Source organism: Heterodontus francisci, chromosome 10 (assembly GCF_036365525.1).
Source record: "Heterodontus francisci isolate sHetFra1 chromosome 10, sHetFra1.hap1, whole genome shotgun sequence".
NCBI classification, from domain to species: Eukaryota; Metazoa; Chordata; class Chondrichthyes; order Heterodontiformes; family Heterodontidae; genus Heterodontus; species Heterodontus francisci.
In genome coordinates, this window is record NC_090380.1 from 49,386,007 (window position 1) to 49,406,561 (window position 20,555).

The following is a 20,555-nucleotide window of genomic DNA, read 5'->3' on the forward strand; positions in this document are numbered from 1 at the left end:
CTGAAATTTAAAATTTGGAACTTAATATGTAGTGTGCTTTGCTTTCCTCCTTTTTCATAAATGTTCTGAAGTATTGAAATTCCAAGCTTAGGTGCCCATAGGGAGGTAATTGGAATAAAGAGATGGCATTGAGTACTTGATTTCCAATAGATTCTCCTTGGTGATGGAGTCCAATAGTTGCATCTGTTGACTGGCTTCCTAACAAACCTGCAAATTTCAAAACAGCAAGTCTCTTCCACCAGGAGAACGGGCCTATACTAAGAAATGTCAGACAGGATGGGAGATTTAAAAAATACACACATTGGGCTGGATTTTATAGTCCAGCCGCCACTGCCAGCAGTGAGTGCAGAACATGGAGGCTGTCCCCCATGGGACAGGCGGGTGGCTACTTTACATATTGATGTCAGCCACCCCTCCACAATGCGGGGGTGGCATTGGCAATGCCGTTCATCGTGTCACCTGAGGTAGGAGCAGGTGCTGGTGCCATTTTTAAAAGGCTGCCAGCCCTGCGCACAGTACATCATAATGCAGAGTTGACCCCTTTCCCCCATTATACACTAAATAATACAGAGTTGACCCCTTCCCCACCTCGCTCGTGCCAGCTTCTCCTGGACAGGAAAGTGAAGGCGCGCGAGTGCTGCATTACATGCTGAAGATTGGGAACTGAAGGTAAGATTGCGTTAATTAAATTTATATTTATGCAGAGAGCTATTTTAAATATTTAAAGTAGGATCCCGTCGCAGAGTGGCCGCCATGGAGCCTTGCCGCCGCCGGAAAGATTGGGTCTGGCAATCCTGGCGTCAGGCTCCATGGCGGCCACTGCCACTCCGATTCTCTGGTCCCCCTCACCAGGGAACCCGACGTCAGGCTGAGAACAAAATCCAGCCCATTTTACTTAGAATTAATAGCTTACGTTGAAAGTACTCTTTCCATCACACTTCTAAAATAAGAATGAATATGAGAAAGCATTGGTTTAAAGTCCTCAAACTAATGGATGTTTAAAAGTAACAAAGTATGTGGTAGAGTGGACTATGTGAATAATAAATAGAGAGATGCATATCCTTACTGAGTTGAGGTTTGCAATACGTGGCCAGAGATCCTGCACTTACTTCTGTTTCAATATTCAAATGCCATATACAACATATCTAGTTTCCAAACAAGGTACCACATAATAGATTAATGAGAGAATGCAAAGTCAAGGACCAGAATGGATAGCTTGCTGGCTGCAGGACTGGAGACAGAGAGAAGGGGTAAAGGGTAGCTATTCAACATGATAGAAGGTGGGAAGTGAGGTCCCACAAGGATCAGTACTGGGACCACTGCAGTTCACAATTTAAATAATTAGACTTTGGAATCAAAAACACAATTTGGATGACACCAAATTGGGAGGGTTAGTCAACACTGTATGCAATTACAAGTAGATAAACTTGCAGAATGAACATATAATTGGCAAATGAACTTCAACATAGATGTGTGAAGTATTACATTTGGTAAGAAAATAAAAATCTAAATGGGGTAGAGAAGCAAAGGGATCCGTGAGTACAAATACACAAGTCACAAAGTTGCGACACAGGTCAATAAGGCCATAACAAATACAAACCAAGCACCGGGGTTTATTTCTAGGGATTGAATAGTAACGTAGAGAAGTCATGCTAAATTTGTATTGAACTTGGACTAGAACACACTTAAGAGGACTGTATACAGTTTTGGTCACCATATTCTAAAAAGGATATAGAGGGACTGGAGAAGGTTAAAAAAAATTACAAGGGTGATACCAGAACTGTGAGGTTATGTCTATCAGGAAAGGATGAACACACATTATCTTTTCTCTTGAAAAGAGAAGGCTGAGGGGTGACCTAATCGAGGTCTTAAAATTCTGCAAGGTTTTGATAGAGTGGATATAGAGAGGATGTATCCACTTGGGAGAAACAGTGAATCTAGAGGCCATCAATTATAAGATCGTCACCAAGAAATGAAATGGGGAATTCAGAAGAAACTTCCTTACCCAGAAAGTGCTGGGAATGTGGAACTTGCTACCACAGGGAGTAGTTGAGGTGAATAGTATAGATGCATTTAAGGCAAATCTATATAAGCATTTCAGGGAGAAATTGAATAGAGATTTATGCTGATAGAGTTAGATGAGGAAGAATGGGAGGAGGTTTGCGTAAGACATAAATGTCAACGTGGACTGGTTGGACTGTTTTGTTTTGTTTTGTATGTTCTATATAAAACCAAAACGATTTTCTTTTCCCTCTTCTGGTTTTCATTTCACAAGATTTCTGAGTAGCAAGATATTTATAAAACCTTCATCTGTCTTACCTGTGAATTCACTACTTTCTGTCCAAATTATCTTCATACCATCTTGGGCAGCAGTTATTCTTTTATTCAATCAGCTCTCATTCAAGTAGAAGTGCACTTAACACCACATGAGGATTTGCTTTCTACTCAGCAACAACATAAGTGAAGGATGTCAATGAGCTCTATGACAGACTGGCTCTTTTTGGCATATCCAAGTTAAATTAGAAAGATTAATAAGCTCCTGCGTAAAATTTGCTCCATTTCTTGTCAACTTAAAATAGGTATTTTCCTTGTTTTTTCTTGTCACTCCCATGGTCACCCAAATCCAAGGCAAGTTGGAAGGAATAACTAGTAGTAGATTTAGAGGATTCTCATGTTTGAAACAATTCAGGGAGATAAAGGTGAGGGATGAAAATGAGAAAACTTATTTATTTTGATTGTGATGTAGCTAAGTTTTATTTGAATAATGATGCATGGAAACAAAGCTAGGAAGTTTCATTTGTAACTGCAGAATATAGAACACAGCATTGATCATTTCAGAATAATCTGTAATCTTAAATAACAGTTAACCATTCATTACTATTAGAAATAAAGATGGTGAATAATCAACTATATTTTATCTATACTATTTTATTGTTTGTTCAGTTCACAAAAGTTTGAATAATTATCTTGCAATTTCCAGTTAAAGAGTGATCCTAGAAGAAAACATTTACAAATTGAACACATACCCTGTTTATTTTCTCTGAAAGATACACGTGATAAAGCAGGTAGCTTAACCTCCTTCAGATACAAAAATATTCATATGCAAGTAATAAAGTTTTTTTCACATTCAACATTTTTTTTTACCTAAAGCAAAAATTACACCAAAGGTATTTTAACTCTAGACAAAGTACACCTTGTGCTTTAACAAACCCAGGGCAATATGTGCTCATGTCATGTTTACAAGGACTCCTGTGAATATGCTGTGGCTTTATTTTTCCTCAAGTTATGAAAAATATCCAGTACTGAGCTTGCCTACACTTTTCTTCTTTCTGCAAAGTTAAGGCAAGTACAATCAACATTACAAAATCCACAACTCTATTGCTAACTGTGCAGCATTCATATTAATAAGTGGTGTTTCTTGGTTGTATAAAATTGAGTACAGAAAGCAAAAATGTGCAGCACTTGCTACAAGCTGGGTAGCTTATGTGCCAAGTATTTTATCAAGAACTAAGGTGTATTAATAAGAAGAAAAAATGTACTCAGGCTTTAGAGTAAATAATGTGCGTCATCCTCTACAGAATGTGAGATAATTTCAGAAGTCATCTTCTCTTTTTCTTTCTATTACTCTACACCAATTTTATATTTATATTAGCTGCAACCTATTAAACTTCTGCTAAAATGTTTGAAACGGAGTCTGCTAACTTTTAGGTAGAAACACGATACCAGAACTTGGCTAATCAGTCTCTTATGCAATGCCACAAGGCTATACTAAAACTGCATTGCAAATTATGAAAAAGGCAATCTGAGATAGATGAATTTGGGTAAACTGTTTTTTGTTCAATGGAAGTGTACAATCTTTGGACCTAAATAAAAAAATGTCAGGTGCCAGTTAATTTGACGAAACAGTAAATATTTTTGGTCAGATCACACCTAGCAATTTTATTTATTGGTGAGTTAAATAGTTGTAATATTTGTTTACATGACTAAATGTAAACGGAAGCAAAATAAACTTTACCCCTTTTGTAAAGATTTTTCTGTCGCAATACGGCAAGATCTTTTATAGCTGTAATATTTACCAGACATATGTCAAATTCTGTTTCAACACTATTTTAGTACTACTTTAAAACTCCATTTTAGCAACTGCTGGTTAACATCTAAGCACCTGGACACCCACAGACTTTGATATCTTGAACAGTTTATGTTCAAATCATATTTGTATCGAGGTGTAAAATGTTGAAACAACAGGTTGGGATGTACCATAAAATCAGGTGTATAGATTACATATTCATGCAGAGTTTTATTAATCCACAACACCAAGGTTGTATCTTATGCTACCATTACAATGCATGTATTGATTTTGAACCAGTTTCTGCTTTAGAGTGATATGGACCAGCAACAGTAAGTGATTCTACCAGATCCTCAATACCTTCTCAAAGGCAATTAGGGATGGGCAATAAATGCTGGCCTAGCACATCCCATGAACGAATAAAAAAAACTGTATGCACAAAGCTCCACTCAACATTGTTTGAGTTATTGACATTTTTAACATACCAGTAAAGTGCTGGTTGTCCTGTTGCTCTTTACTAATATTAAAAATCTAAAGACATGCTAGTGGATTGTCTGGGATCTCTGAACTTTAAAAAATAAAGGCTTAAGGCTGACTGAAAACTGGCTGCAGTTATATCGCATGTCAAACATTAGGAGCATGGGTCTCCTTCAACTGATTTCATACAACTTGCCAAATCTCAATCATTCTCAGATCAACAGCTTTAAACTGGAGCTATGGTGCAGTTTATGCATCAATTGAATGTTTCTTTGACATAAACACAGTATCACTGATCTGTTAAATGGGACTTAACTCTATTTTTAATTACAGAAGGAAAATCCTGAGTGCTTCTTTTGCAACAATGTGTTCTATACACTGGATTTTACAGTATTATCTTTACTTTAACTTGACAAAAATCTGTACTACTAAATCATCAAATCATGAAATTAAATCCATTTGGCATACCTGTTAGAATATTTTTCTTTATTAATTTATTTTAATGATTCATGAACACATGCTTAAACTATAACTACCGAATGCTTACTCATATGATGTTGATGTAACTATTACAAACAATTAAAGATGATAGAATGGAGAAATATTAGAGCTAATATTACATTATTATAACAAAATATGATTCATTTATAAATGTTCTACGGGTGAATGTATTTTCTCTATTCCCCTCAAAAATAAACTTTTCTCCAAATTCAACATTGTCTGCATCCAGTTCTCATAGAATCATAAAATGATGCAGCACAGAAGGCCATTTGACCCACCATGTCTCTGACAGGTTTTTTGAAAGAGCTATCTAATTAGTCCCACTCTCCTGATCTTTCCTCACAGCCTTGCAATTTATTTTTCTTTTCAAGTATTTATCCAATTCCCTGTTGAAAGTTATTATTGAATCTGTTTTCCACCAACCTTTCAGAAAGTGTATTCCAGATCATAACAATTGGTTGTGTAATTTTGTTTTCCTCATCACACCTCTGGTTCTTTTGCCAATTACCTTAAATATGTCCTCCAGTTAATTACTCTTCTGCCACCGAAACCAGTTTCTCCTTATTTACTCTATCAAAATCCTTCAAGATTTTGAACAACTCTACCAAATCTCCCACTAAACTTCTCTACTCAAAGGAGAACAACCACAGTTTCCTCTAATACAAAAGCAAAATACTGCAGATGCTGGAAATCTGAAACAAAAACAGAAAATGCTGGAAATATTCAGCAGGTCAGGCACTTTCTGTTTTTATCCCAGTTCCTGTAGTCTTGCATCCCCTGGTACCATTCCAGTGAATCTCCTCTGCATCCCCTCTAAAGCCTTGACATCCTTGCTAAAGTACGATGCCCAAAATTGGTCACAATAATCCAGCTCAGGCCTAAACAGTGAGTTATAAAGTTTTATCATAACTTCCTTGCTTTTGTGCCTTGTTCCTCTATTTATAAAGCCCAGGATCTCAAATTCTTTTCAACAGCCTTCTTAACTTGTCCTGCCACCTTCAAAGATTTATATCCCTAGGTCGCTCTGTTCTTGCACCCATTTTAAAATTGTACCATTTAGTTTATATTACCTCTGCTCATTCTTCCTACTAAAATACATCACTTCACATTTCTCGGTGTTAAATTTCATCTGCCATGTGTTTGCCATTTCACCAGTCTATGTCCTCCTGATATCTGTTGTTCTCCTCACTGTTTACTACATTGTCAAGTTTTATTCAACTGTAAACTTCAAAATTATGCTGTTTATACCCAAGTCCAGGTCATTAATATATATCAAAAAGAGTAGTCCTAATACCGACACCTGCAGAACAATGCAGAAAAATAATCGTTCACTGCTACTCTCTGCCTTCTGTCCCTTAGCCAATTTTGTATCAATGCTGCCACTGCCCCTTTAATCCCATGGGCTTCAATTTTGCTAACAAGTCTATTATGAGGCACTTTATCAAGTGCCTTTTGCAAGTCCATGTATACATCAATGGCATAAGCCTCATCCACCCTCTTCGTTACTTCTTCAAAGAACTCAATCAAGATAGCCAACTACAATTTCTTTTAACAAATCTGTGCTGGCTTCCATTTATTAACCTGTAGGCCAGAATTTTACATTGGGCAGAAGGCCCAGCCCACCAGCCGAAAAGTCAGTGGTGATCCCACCTCCGCCGGGCCTGGGGAACCAGGATGGGATTTTTTGCTCCCCAGGTTCTTAATTGGTCTTGGTCGAGATTTTCAGCTCCTTGAGGCAGGAAGACCCGCCTAATGGAGCTGCTGGCCAATCAGCGATGTGGCACCGGGAGCAGTGGCCACTGCTGGGGCTACACCCAGCCAATAAGGCAAGAGGAAGGATGGCCCCGGAACTCAGGTTTTTAGGGCCTCGCTGGGGACAACTGGCCAGGCCCCAGTGAGGCAAGGAGGCTCGGTTGGGGATGATAGGAGGTGGGAGTGTTGTGCGTTGGGGGTGGTTGGGGCTTCGGGGCGGCCTTCCGTGGGGCACAGGGTGTCTGATCAGGAGGGATCCCCTCCCCAGCCTGCAAGAAAGCTGCCTGGTTTTACCAGGCGGGGTGCTTGGGGCCTTTGCTCTCTGGCCATCAAGGATAAAATTAATTGGTCGCTTAAAGACTGTTTCCCGCCACCGCCGCTTGCGTAAAATTGCTGCGGGGGAGAGACGGGGTTGGGAATGGCCTCCCCACCTCCCACTCAATTTTATGACCCCCTGCCACCAGCCCACTTGTTGGGCGGGCTGTAAAATTCTGGCCATATTTTTCCAAATGCCAACAAATTTTGCCCCAGATTAATGACTCTAAAGGTTTCCCTCACTGCATTAGACCGATTGGCCTATAATTGCCGGCTTTATCCCTCTCCCCTTTTTTGAACAGGGTGCAACATTTGCAATCCTTCATTCCTCTAACACCACTCCCATATTTAAGGAAAATTGGAAGATTGCAGCCATAGCCTCTGCAATTTCCACACTTACTTCCCTCAGTAATCTAGGTTGCATCCCATCTAGTCCAGGTGACTTTTCCAGTTCAAGCCCTGCCAACCTTCTAAGTACCCCCTCTTTACCTATTGTAATCCTATTCAATTTCTCTACTACCTTCTTTACGGGGACATTGGTAGCATCCTCTTTAGTGTAGAGAGTTGCAAAGTGTTTATTTAGTACCTCACCCATGTCTTCTGCCTTCACCGGATCATTTCTTTTTGGTCCCTAATCAGCACCACCCTTCCTTTAACTACCCTTTTACTATTTCCAGCTTTATAAAAGACTTTGGGTTCCCTTTATGTTACCTCCTAATATATTCACATATAGTCTCTTTGTCCTTCTTATTTCCTTTTTCAGCTCTCCCCTGTACCTTTTGGATTCAGCTTGGTTCTCTACTGAATTATGAACCTGACATTTATCATAAGTTTTTTTTTCTGTTTCTTTTTAATCTCTGTATCTTTATGCATCTAGGAAGCTCTAGCTTTGGATGCTCTTCCTTTCCCCCTGTGGAAATATGTCTAGTCTGTGCCTAACCTATCACCTCTTTGAAGGCCTCCCATTGCTCATTTACTGTTTTACCTGCCAATTTTTGATTCTAATCCACCTGGGCCAACTCCCTTTTCAACTCACTGAAATTACTCCCCTCCTCAAGTTAAATATTTTCACATGTTCAGCAGGAAAGCCATTTATTCGGCACTTCAATGCCAAAGTTTTGAGACCTGGTGAAGGTCAGCACCTAACGAAGGTGTGTGATGAGTTTTGTTAATTGTTGCTCGGCCTGCTGAGAGTGTCTGACACATTTCTGCTATCAACAAGCAGAAATATCAGGAACTGTGGATGAAAGGCATTCTTTTAGTCTTCAGAAGCTGCAAGAATGTGAGGGATATTAATGAAGGTCAATAAAACTAGGGGGAGGGGAATAAAATACAATTGAAAACAATGCCGTGTGTATGGCTTTATTTTTTAAATACATCAGCCTTTGTGGCAAATTAGTTTTGCTAAACAAATGTTGTGTCCTTAATTTTATGCAATAAAATCCAAAAGTAGAACAAAGAATGCTGTCTCTTTCACCTGTGGAACCTTTTGGATTGAACAGTATATGTATTTGCATTCCTTTCTTCAAATAGGAAGCCTGTTTGTTACAATTATCATTGTTGGCTACCTTACTGGTCACCCTATGTCTAATTAACAACTTGGTGGCAGTGGAAGAATTATTAAGAGTTACTGATTGTCTATAATAAGGAAAGCATGCTGCTTCTGTGAAAGAACAGACTACCATATGATTATAAGGAAAGCATGCTGCTAGAGGAGACTACCATGCTTTTTGGTATTTAGTCTTGTAACAACATAAGAAACAGAATGAATCAAAGCAGAGTGATGACAGAATACATTGTTTCTTTTGATGAGAAATGAAAGTGAGAGTAAACTCTATAAAACAACTTAATACTGTGGCCAGAGACATAATCCGAAGTTACGTTATGGGAGATGAATGAAGTTGACAACAACATTTGAAAATAAAAGTTCCAATTTCAAGATGCGGACAAGCAAACCTGATGTTGTTTGTCGTCCCTATATAACAAACTGTGATGTAGGTAGTGAATTGAGGCATTATCCATCACTATTCCACTGACCCACAAGTAAATAACGGAAGAAAACTGATGACAAAATGCAGAGAACTGTACAAACATAAAAAATAAGAAACAATGTGCCCTAATGCTCTGTGATCTGACTATTTGAAAACCAATGTTTTCAGCTGCAGTCAAAACACAAAAAAAGCCAAGATTTTTTTCTTCTGAAATACCATTTATTGTTGTAGAGGTAGAAATGGCCCTAACCATCTTTAGACGAAGCATTTAAGCAAAAAAAAATTGTTTTTTAAATCATTAGTCTGGGCATTGTGCATTGCCGATAAAGTTAAGTTTTCCTGTGCAACATCTCTTTGCACAATATTCTCATATATGTGGAAGACTAATTTACCATTGTACAAGGGTATAATTTACTGAGAACACGTGAACAGTAATACTGGGTCTTCTCTGTTAGTCATAATTATGAGCCTATTTTGTCAGCAGGTGTCTTTCTTTTTACACTAGTCATGATAGATAATCTGAAAGTATATTGGGAATTTATTAATTAGGAAAATTATGATTATGTTGTGATTGTCAATGGTTTGCGCAAGGACTATATCTACTTCATCTCCTTCACCTCAAACTTCTACGTAATAGTTGGTCATCAGCAATAATGATCAGAAGATTCTTTCAATGAATATCTGAATTTGAAGGGGTACCTCAGACTGACCTGATATGATATTGAAGCAGAAACATCACCTACAATATACACTTAAGAGTTCAGTGCCTCTGATATATAATGCCTACGACTTAATATGTAATGTAATAACGCACACGCCCTCAACAAATCACATTTCAGAATACTGACTGTGGCTTTATATAATTATCCTTTATCCAGAATGGAAAGTGGAAAAAGTTCCTCACACATTTTATCACACAATCCTGCAAAAGTATCCAATAAAATGTCAAAACCAAGCCATTTCCATCTACATTGATCATGAAAAAACAAGTATTTTTTTTCTTTCTCTATGTGACATGGATATGCTTGCCAGTTTCTTTAAAAATTCTGATTATCAGTTCTAATAACATAGAACATAGAAAACAATCATAAATGTAGTAGTGACAGGCAAGAATAGAACAGGAAGACTCTGATGTTACAAACAAATTATTTATCTACAAGACCCTGTGTTTTCATATTTCTTTTTGTATAACAGCAGCAGTCAAGGCCATGGTCCCAGGCACCAGACTGTGTAACCTGAAGGGGGTCAAACTACCCCACTAGTTGTTACCAAATGACACTGGACATACTGGTCTCCCTTGGCAGAAGTGGTAATACTGCACTGTTTGTGTGTACCTCATCTGGAGTTTGCTCCTTGTTTATTTTATTGTGGGGCCTCTGTCCATTAATAAGGGTCATGGGGATGTTGCAGTATGTGTGTTGATTACCCAATGAGGTAAAGGGCATGATGCCACTAGTAGGAGGTACATCGTACTCGTAGCTCCGATAGTAATGCTTGTGCCGCATCTGCGTGTGGTAGGTGTTGTGAAAGGTAGAGCGTAGGTCCGGATGGGCGGTGGCCAGAGCGGTGGAGGTTGCTGCTGCCATGGAGATGGCAGACACTGTCTGCAGTTCCCCAAATGGGCCCTGCTCGCTAGCATCCAAAACCTGCTCATTAGAGATCGGCTCTATCCTCTTAAAGGGCATCTCATACTGTAAACGTTTCCAAAATTTGGAATCCAGTTTGTTGCATTTAGGTCCATTCCACTTGATAACTGTAAGAAGCTTGATCGTGTGTTTGAGGGCCTCGATCTCCTGATAGTTTATAATTCCTCGAAGTTCACTGCATTCGATGAGTATCACTTTTATTTCGCCAGTGACTAACATGTTGCGCAGTCTGGTTTCCAGTTCAAAGATACTCCAGCCTCGCCTTATGACATAGTTCGGGGTTAGAACGATAATTAGTCTCTTGCTTTGATCAATGCATCGTGCCACATCTTCAACATATGCTGAAAGTAAAGTAGGACAGCTCCTTTAACACGTGGTAGGAATCTTTGCTCATATAAATTGGCTTACATTGTAATAACATGCATGACACTATACCCATGATCATATTTTTCACTGGGGATAGTTTCCTCCAGTCACTCTCCATAGCAACCTTGCAAAGAAATGAAGGAAGATTTCCTCTGCTTGGCATCATTGTAAAATTTCAAATGTGTTCAAAAAGGATGCATTTATATAGAAAATACTGGTTGGTTGGAGGAAAAATTCTTCATCCCCACTGGTCTTAATTCACAAGATTGGAATTGAAATATCTCCAGAGGAGAGTGATGCATGAATTAGAACCAATAATACATCATAATGTGTCTAAAATTCACCTCATTGCAAAGTTTTTGTTTGTGTGACTCCACCCACACTCCTGTTGCTGGATCAATATTTCATTGTTTTAAATATGCATCCATGGGCCAGAATTTTACACCCACCGCAGGATCGGGCTGGTGGCGGGCGGGGTGGGGGGGTGTAAGATTCAATGGGAGGCCGGGGGCTGCCGCTCCCGATGCCTTCCCGCCCCTGCTGCAAATTTATGAGGGGCGGTGGCGGCAAGAAACAGCCCGCCCGCCCAATCGAGACCCTTTAGTGGCCAGTTAACCGTCACTTAAGGGCCTCCTCCCACCGTTACGAGTATTTTACCAGCGGCCGGCCAGTGGCTCAGGTCCCGTAGGAGGCCGTCCAGTAAAACCTGGAGACCTCCTTGAGGGCTGGGGGTGGGGGCCTCCTGATCGGGCACCTTGCGCCCCACAGAGGTCCTCCCCATGGCCAAAACCCCCACTGCACTTGGGGCCCGGTCGTTTATTCCTGGTGAGGCCCCTGACACTTACCTTGGTTTCAGGCTGGCGTTCCTCTTGCTGCTGTGGCTGGGTGCAATACCAGCAGTTGCCACCACTCAGTGGCGCTGCTGGGACTGAGAGCTGCCAGCCCACTGATTGGCTGGCAGCTCTTGGAGGTGGGACTTCCTGCCTCGGAAGGGCGGAAGTCCCACCCAAGGCCAATTAAGGGCCTGTGCCACATAAAATCCTGGCATGGCTCCCAGGCCCGGCGGAGGCAGGCTCACCCCTGAATTTTGGCCAGTGGGCGGGGCCTCCCACCCAATGTAAAATTCCAGCCATGATTTGACAAAAAACCCAATTATAGTAGTTTACAGGTCAGACAGCAATGAAATAAATGCACTTATCAAAGGATTTCAGAGGAGTTCAAAAATCTTAACACGGCAATTTCTCACAATGAATGAAATATTATGTCAAAGTTCACTTTAGCCAGAGAAACCTAGGTGGGGGTAGATTTTAACTTTCACCATCAGATGGAAAACTGGCAGGAGCAGAATGGCCACCTGTTATATCCGCTGCTCCATTTCCCTTTCCATTCAACTCAATAGGGAAATTGGGCGCCATCTTTCACAGGTGGCTGATTCACTTCTGCCAGTTTTCTGCCTGGCAGTGAAATTAAAAATCTACCCTCACTACAATCACCACTTTTCTGAATAGCAATGTACTTCAGCTATTTATTTTTAAAAATTTACTTCAGAAAAACTTCAAGAAAAGACCATTCAACCCATCAAACCTACTCCATCCAGAATATTTTCTATCATGGATGTCTGCCACCAGTTGATCCCCTAATGTAAGGTTCACTAGGTTCCTGCCATTACCTGAAAAAATATCAAGTAGTGTTGTTAATGGTCCTAGTTTTAACTTGGGGCAACCAGTGAGGTTATGGCCAGCAAGAGGATATGTCAGGCTGCCCCCACACCTCTCCCCACTTTCCTAGCTCCCCGTGTGAAGTTCAGGCTATTTTAACTCCCAGGCCTCATTTTACCCAGACCAGGCCCGACTCCCACCAGAACCCAGGGTCAATGACATGAGGCGGGCAGATGGGAATCAGGTGAGTGTGGCAGGAGATGCAGATGAGGGCCCACCAGAATGGTTCCTGGCAAAGTAGGTGAAGAGGGGCAGCATTCTAGATGGGCAATAGTGGAGCTGCTGGTGAAGGGTAGGCACAACCATCAAAAGGACTTCTGCTCCTCTTGATCACCAAAGAAACATTTAAAATAAAAATGTTGCCTTTTTGGGGCCCGCTGAACCTCAACGTCAGGTTTCCCTGGCGAGCTCAGCACCAGGCCCTGACTTCACTGCTGCTGGTTAAAATGTAATCATGATCTGAATGACATCATGAGAGCACAACTGTTGAATTTCAATGCTTTCCTCATCTGCCTAGAGTAAATGCCGTCACCTGCTGCTTGAAACACATCTGTTAAAATGGCGAAGGGAATGGGTGCTATACTGCCATGTGTAGGCCTTGGTTCAGTGGTAGCACTTTAGCCTCAAGTCAGAAGATTCTGGGTTCAAGTCCTACTCCAAAGACTTGAGAACATAATTTGGGCTGACACTTCAGTGGAGTACTGAGAGAGTGCTACACTGTCGGAGGTGCCAGCTCTCAAACGAGACATTAAATCAAGGCCCTGTCTGCTCTTTCAGGTAGACGGAAAAGATCTTATGACACAATTTAGCAACAACAACTTGTGTTTATATAGCACCTTTAACATAGCAAAACATCACAGGTGTGTTAGCAAACAAAATTTGGCATTGAGCCACATAAGGAGATATTAGTACAAATGACCAAAAACTTTGTCAAAGTGGTAGGTTTCAAAGAAGTGCAAGAGCATTTTCCTTGGTGTCTTGGTCAATATTTCTCTCTCAACGAACATGACTAAAACAGATTATCTGGTTATTATCCCATTGCTGTTTCTGGGAACTTGCTGTGCGCAAATTGGCTGCCACATTTCCTCCATTACAATAGTGGCTACACATCATTGACTGCAAAGCACTTTTCAGCATTCTGAGATTGTGAAAGGTGTCATATAAATGCATGTCCTTCTTTTCTTTGACTCTAATATTTCACCATGCCATATGCTGAAAACAACAAAAAATATTGTCACACAAAAAAAATCAACCACAATGAAGTGATAATGTATGCTTTTGGGGATTCATAATATATGAACAAAGTATATTAGTGATAAAACCTCAAATTATTATTCAGAATTTAGATTTTGTTAAAACAAACACATTTAGCGTAGTGGTTACTTATTGTCACTAGATGCCACTCCTGTACTTTCTAGTCATTACAGAACATTTCAAAGTGAACTAATCACATTTAATTACAATCAAAAGCCACAAAATTGTTTAAAAAGCGCATTACAGTATTAGTCTACTTTTTTGCCAACTGGATACCTTCTTTTATGCAAGAGCAAAATTCTGTGGATGCTAGAAATCTGAAATAAAGTTAGAAAATGCTGGAAATACTCAGCAGATGCTGCCAGATCTGCTGAGTATGACCATCATTTTCTGTCTTCCCTATTTTATAATTTGTCTCTCCTATTAACGGGTCCCCACACACTGAGGACCACCCTAGTCAGAAGAGCAGGCACCAATCTACTGCTGGGACATCCAGCAACAGCATTGTGAACACAGCTGCTGACAAATACACCAGAGTAGACTGAATCGCACTGATTTACCCTTCACCTCTGTTGAGAAGTTCTTGGCCTCTGTTTAGCAGCACCTTGTAAACAGAGGCTTTAAGAGACAGAAGGCGGTTAGTTTTAATTTTGAGAAAGAAAAACACATTTTGCTAAGAAATGAAGGTAAAGGGTTTGAATTGAAATGGGCCACAATTAAAATGATGCAGCAAAACAATTCAAACTCCTATAATTCATTTTAAATGTGATTTTTTTTTCCAAAGCATTGAAGTTCTGCATATCATAAGTATATCAAGGCACCAAGTCAGCAGTACCATTGCATCACCAGAAGTGCAGTAGAGGACAATATTTGCCCCATCAGTTTCCAATCCTGGCATCAGGGTCATGTAAGTAATAGGATTGAGTGCCAGTGCTTGGAACAGCATAGCGAGGGGTTGGGGGGTGGGGAGGGGGGGGTATGCTCTTTGAAGACATTGGCATCTCAGAGCAGCACTTGCAGCTCTGAGAGGACTATCAGAGCCTGGGTCAGCTGAACAGGCCTATTTAGGTTGCTCTTTAACTTCTGGAATTTTAGTTCCAGAGTGGACCAGTAATTGATTACCAATGGACTCGTCAGTACTGTGGCCTTTCATTCAGCAGAAAATGAAACCTATGCTTTTTCCCTCAGCTGGACCAGTTAGAGATGCAACTGGTGGAATTCCTGGTGTAGCCCAGGAATGCTCTCAGGCACATCCTTAGCTGCTGCTGCAAAGTAATGGGGACAGACAGAATAAATGCTCAGGCAATAAAATCATAAAGTGCTGGAAATACTCAGCAGGTCAGGAAGTATCTGTGCAGAGAGAAGCAGAGTTAACGTTTCAGGTCAGTGACCTGTCATCAGAACTGCTAGTTGATATATGAAATGCTAATGCCAGTGCACTTGGTTTGCAATTCTTGGAGGTATGTGAATCAAGTAGAAACCCAGTGGACTTATGTGAACATAGGAAATTTACAAGAAAAGACACAGTGGAAAAAAACACCACAAATGCAGAGAAAAACAGGAGCCAAAGGAAGAGTCTGATAAGTATATGGCGGCATTGTGACTGGGGTCTCACAAGTCTTCCTAACAGGTATATTCATGGCAGTAAGATATAATATAGTACTATATGAAATGAAGTCAGATTGTAATGCCAGAAGAAATAAGGATTCACACTTACACATTGTGGGCTGGATTGTATTAGTGAGCCATGCTCCACGGCAACGCAATCTGAGAGTGGCAGCCTTCTGACATGGAAGTGCTGCCGCACAGCCCCTGCAATATTACGCGAGGGGGCTGATTTAAACAGAGAAGGTGGGACGGCCACCCCTGATGACGTAGAGGGGGCGGCCGCTGCGTCCCCAGCAACAGCGTGTGGCATCACCACGCAGGAGCCAGCACCATTTTTAAAGGGCTTGAAGCCCTGAGCAGAGATTTTAATTTTTAAAGTTACAGTAGTGATTTTTTTTTCATAAACAATTATGATTATGGAGGCCCTTCCCCAACACCCCAATGGTCTTTTAATTGGCCCTTATTGACAAAACTTACTTTATTCCCAACCCACACCTTCCCCCCCAAACTTCTAACATTTGCCCTTCAACCCCTTCCCACCATCCCCACAGCCAATTAAAATTGTTTTCCATGTTCCCCCACCCCTCCTGCCATGAAAATGTTGTTCCTAACCCCCGCACAAACCAGGTCCTCACCTCGGAACTCCGTATGGAGTTCCAAAGGTGCGTGAGCTGTGTTCGACAGTGGTAAAACCGGTGTGGGATGGCCGCCGCCGGCAGGTAAGATTATTTAAATCTAATTTATGTTAATTTGCATATTTAGATGAAGGCCCCGCCGCCAGGCGGCAGGGGGGAGACGCACTGAGGTCCCCCTGCCGCCGGTAATATGCGGTGGGCCCTTCTTGATGTCGGGGGTTGAGGCAGGTCGCTTTCCACTAAATTTTATGGACCCCCCCCCGCCGCGACCCACAGCATCGAGGGGCTAGTAAAATTCAGCCCTGTTTTCCTACATAAATATAAAAAAAATTATATAATCAGTAATACAGTAAGCAGCACCTCTATTTAATCATTTGGGATGTTTGCAAAATACTCTTGCAGGTCTTTTTTTTGGTGCTAATTTTTGTGTCATTGCTCAATCCTCCAATGTCTTTCCTACATAATTTTGTGCTTTCACTACCAATCTGTGTACTCCTCTACTCTACAGACCTGTGCCATCTCTACTAATCCTCATGTTTCTGTTATTCAGACCTGTGCCATCTCTACTAATCCTCATGTTTTTGTTATTCAGACCAGTGCCATCTCTACTAATCCTCATGTTTCTGTTATTCAGACCAGTGCCATCTCTACTCATCCTCATGTTTCTGTTATTCAGACCTGTGCCATCTCTACTCATCCTCATCTTTCTGTTATTCAGACCTGTGCCATCTCTACTCATCCTCATGTTTCTGTTATTCAGACCTGTGCCATCTCTACTAATCCTCATGTTTTTGTTATTCAGACCAGTGCCATCTCTACTAATCCTCATGTTTCTGTTATTCAGACCAGTGCCATCTCTACTCATCCTCATGCTTGTTATTCAGACCTGTGCCATCTCTACTAATCCTCGTGTTTCTGTTATTCAGACCTGTGCCATCTCTACTCATCCTCATGTTTCTGTTATTCAGACCTGTGCCATCTCTACTCATCCTCATCTTTCTGTTATTCAGACCTGTGCCATCTCTACTCATCCTCATGTTTCTGTTATTCCGACCTGTGCCATCTCTACTCATCCTCATGTTTGTTATTCAGACCTGTGCCATATCTACTCATCCTCATGTTTCTGTTATTCAGACCTGTGCCATCTCTGCTAATCCTCATGTTTCTGTTATTCAGACCTGTGCCATCTCTACTAATCCTCATGTTTCTGTTATTCAGACCTGTGCCATCTCTACTAATCCTCATGTTTCTGTTATTCAGACCTGTGCCATCTCTACTAATCCTCATGTTTCTGTTATTCAGGCCTGTGCCATCTCTACAAATCCTCATGTTTCTGTTATTCCGACCTGTGCCATCTCTACTAATACTCATGTTTCTGTTATTCAGACCTGTGCCATCTCTACTAATCCTCATGTTTCTGTTATTCAGACCTGTGCCATCTCTACTAATACTCATGTTTCTGTTATTCAGACCAGTGCCATCTCTACTAATCCTCATGTTTCTGTTATTCAGACCTCTGCCATCTCTACTAATCCTCATGTTTCTGTTATTCAGACCAGTGCCATCTCTACTAATCCTCATGTTTCTGTTATTCAGACCTCTGCCATCTCTACTAATCCTCATGTTTCTGTTATTCAGACCTGTGCCATCTCTACTAATCCTCATGTTTCTGTTATTCAGACCAGTGCCATCTCTACTAATCCTCATGTTTCTGTTATTCAGACCTCTGCCATCTCTACTAATCCTCATGTTTCTGTTATTCAGACCTGTGCCATCTCTACTAATCCTCATGTTTCTGTTATTCAGACCAGTGCCATCTCTACTAATCCTCATGTTTCTGTTATTCAGGCCTCTGCCATCTCTACTAATCCTCATGTTTCTGTTATTCAGGCCTGTGCCATCTCTGCAAATCCTCATGTTTCTGTTATTCAGGCCTGTGCCATCTCTACTAATCCTCATGTTTCTGTTATTCAGACCTGTGCCATCTCTACTAATCCTCATGTTTCTGTTATTCAGACCAGTGCCATCTCTACTAATCCTCATGTTTCTGTTATTCAGGCCTCTGCCATCTCTACTAATCCTCATGTTTCTGTTATTCAGACCTGTGCCATCTCTACTAATCCTCATGTTTCTGTTATTCAGACCAGTGCCATCTCTACTAATCCTCATGTTTCTGTTATTCAGGCCTCTGCCATCTCTACTAATCCTCATGTTTCTGTTATTCAGACCTGTGCCATCTCTACTAATCCTCATGTTTCTGTTATTCAGACCTGTGCCATCTCTACTAATCCTCATGTTTCTGTTATTCAGACCTGTGCCATCTCTACTAATCCTCATGTTTCTGTTATTCAGACTTGTGCCTTCTCTACTCATCCTCATGTTTCTCTGTTGTTCCAACCTGTGCCATCTCTACTTATCCTCATATTTCTCTACACTTCAGTCCTCTATCATCTGTTAATCCTCATGCATTTCTGTTCTTCAGTCCCATGCCATCTCTGCCCATTATTGTGATTCTGTGCTGTTGAACCTGTGCCACCTCATTTGCCCTCCACAGCTAAACCTTCCTGTTACATTTCCTATGTCTTCAGTCCTGTGACTGTTGGCCCCTCATGTAGTAATGCTCCATAGGACCCTGGTGCCTTATTTTCCTGCATCTGATGACAACTTTGCTTCACCCATCTCTCTTCTTCAGTGCTGAACTAGGCCTATCTGCAATTTCCGTTTTCCAGGGATCGATGGATGTTTGTGTACCAAGGCAATGAAGGGATAGGGAGATAGTGTGGGATTGTGGAGTTGAGGTAGAAGATCAGCCATGATCTTACTGAATGGCAGAGCAGGCTTGACGGGCTGAATGGTTTACTCCATATCCTATTTCTCATGTAAATAAGGAGTTTTAAAAATTTGAGATCTAAATAACAATGTGAAAAGTAATGACCTTGAAATTGTGCTGTGGGATAGAAGTATATATTGTATGATTGCCTTTAAGAGTGATGTCCGTTTAAGATCTTAGCATGCTAATAAGCTGAGTGCCAGGATGCAGTCATGTGACTGAGCCAGAGTCATTCTGCAACTGTAACATCTGGAGTAAGGTTCTGTAAATAGTTTGCTCTGTACTGTATATAATAGTTCAGCTGCAATAAACCTGTTTGAGATCATCAACCAACTGGACTCCAAGCATATCATTTATGTTGCATCAGACAACATAAAGAACTCATTACAGCATGCAAGTGATTAAAGTGTTTGTGTGAAATTCTTTCCAATTTAAAAAAAGATGTTATCTTTTATTTCAAGATGGGTTAACACTTCAGTTAATATAATGGGGTAATGTATTTTATACAAACACATTAAGCATTCTTCTGCAACTATCCCATAGCATGTTTACATATGGCTTGGCATATATATGGGATTTAAAAAAAAAAATTGGTCACATCAGTTTGTTTGAGCAAATATGTCATGTTCAGTTTATTTTATTTTGCAAAATGACTTCACAGTTGCAACATGCCGACACAGTAGAACTCTTGGGAAAGCATACCTGGGGACCATATTACAAGTCGCACCTGTCCAACACATAAAAGAACTGTAAGATTCTACCAAGTCATCATGAACTTCCTGAATTTATCATATTGGACTACAGAGCAGACAATCTACTAGTGGAAATATTCCAATGGCAGGAGCCTCTAAAGAAGCACTAGAATGAGTGTCACAGATTTAATTTTTCCTGCAGGAGTTATATGAAAAGACAATTTTAAAAAAGCAGATGTCTGCATCTAAAACAGACATATTCATAGCTTTGTGCTCTGAGGTTTTTTCATTCATTAGCCAGGATTTTATCTGGGCGATGGGGCTTTCGACCTCTGGCAAAGGCGCCGGTGAGAAACCTGCGTTGCCCATTCTGTGCAGAGGCCCGCTGAATCAAGTGCTAATTAGGTACTTAACTGGACAGCGGCGGGCTTTCCATGGGATCAAGAACCCCAGTGACGGAAGTCATGCACTCTGAGAGCTGCCAGCCAATAATCGGCTGGCAGCTCTTTAACTGAGCAGCGCCACCACAAAGGGAGGGATGTGGGGGGGAAAGAGTCGGCAGGAAGGTGACACTTAGTGTGCCCCCTGCCTTCCCGATGCCAGGTCCCTCATTCAGGTTCTAAGTGCATTTTAATGAGGGACCACACCTCCCCCCCCCTTCCACTGGAGCCGGCAAGCAACGCGCACGGGATTGTTTGGTATGC

The 20,555-nt window shown here is 41.0% G+C and overlaps 1 protein-coding gene across 1 annotated transcript in view; it reads right to left on the bottom strand.

Moving 5' to 3' along the window:
* Window positions 1-10,367: 10,367 nt before the first annotated feature.
* il1rapl1b (interleukin 1 receptor accessory protein-like 1b) overlaps window positions 10,368-20,555 on the bottom strand; it is an 838,919-nt gene continuing 828,731 nt past the window's right edge. Inside the window, exon 11 of the mRNA XM_068039961.1 lies at window positions 10,368-11,089. Coding sequence (XP_067896062.1) covers window positions 10,368-11,089 — 722 coding nt within the window. The remainder of the gene's footprint in view (window positions 11,090-20,555) is intronic.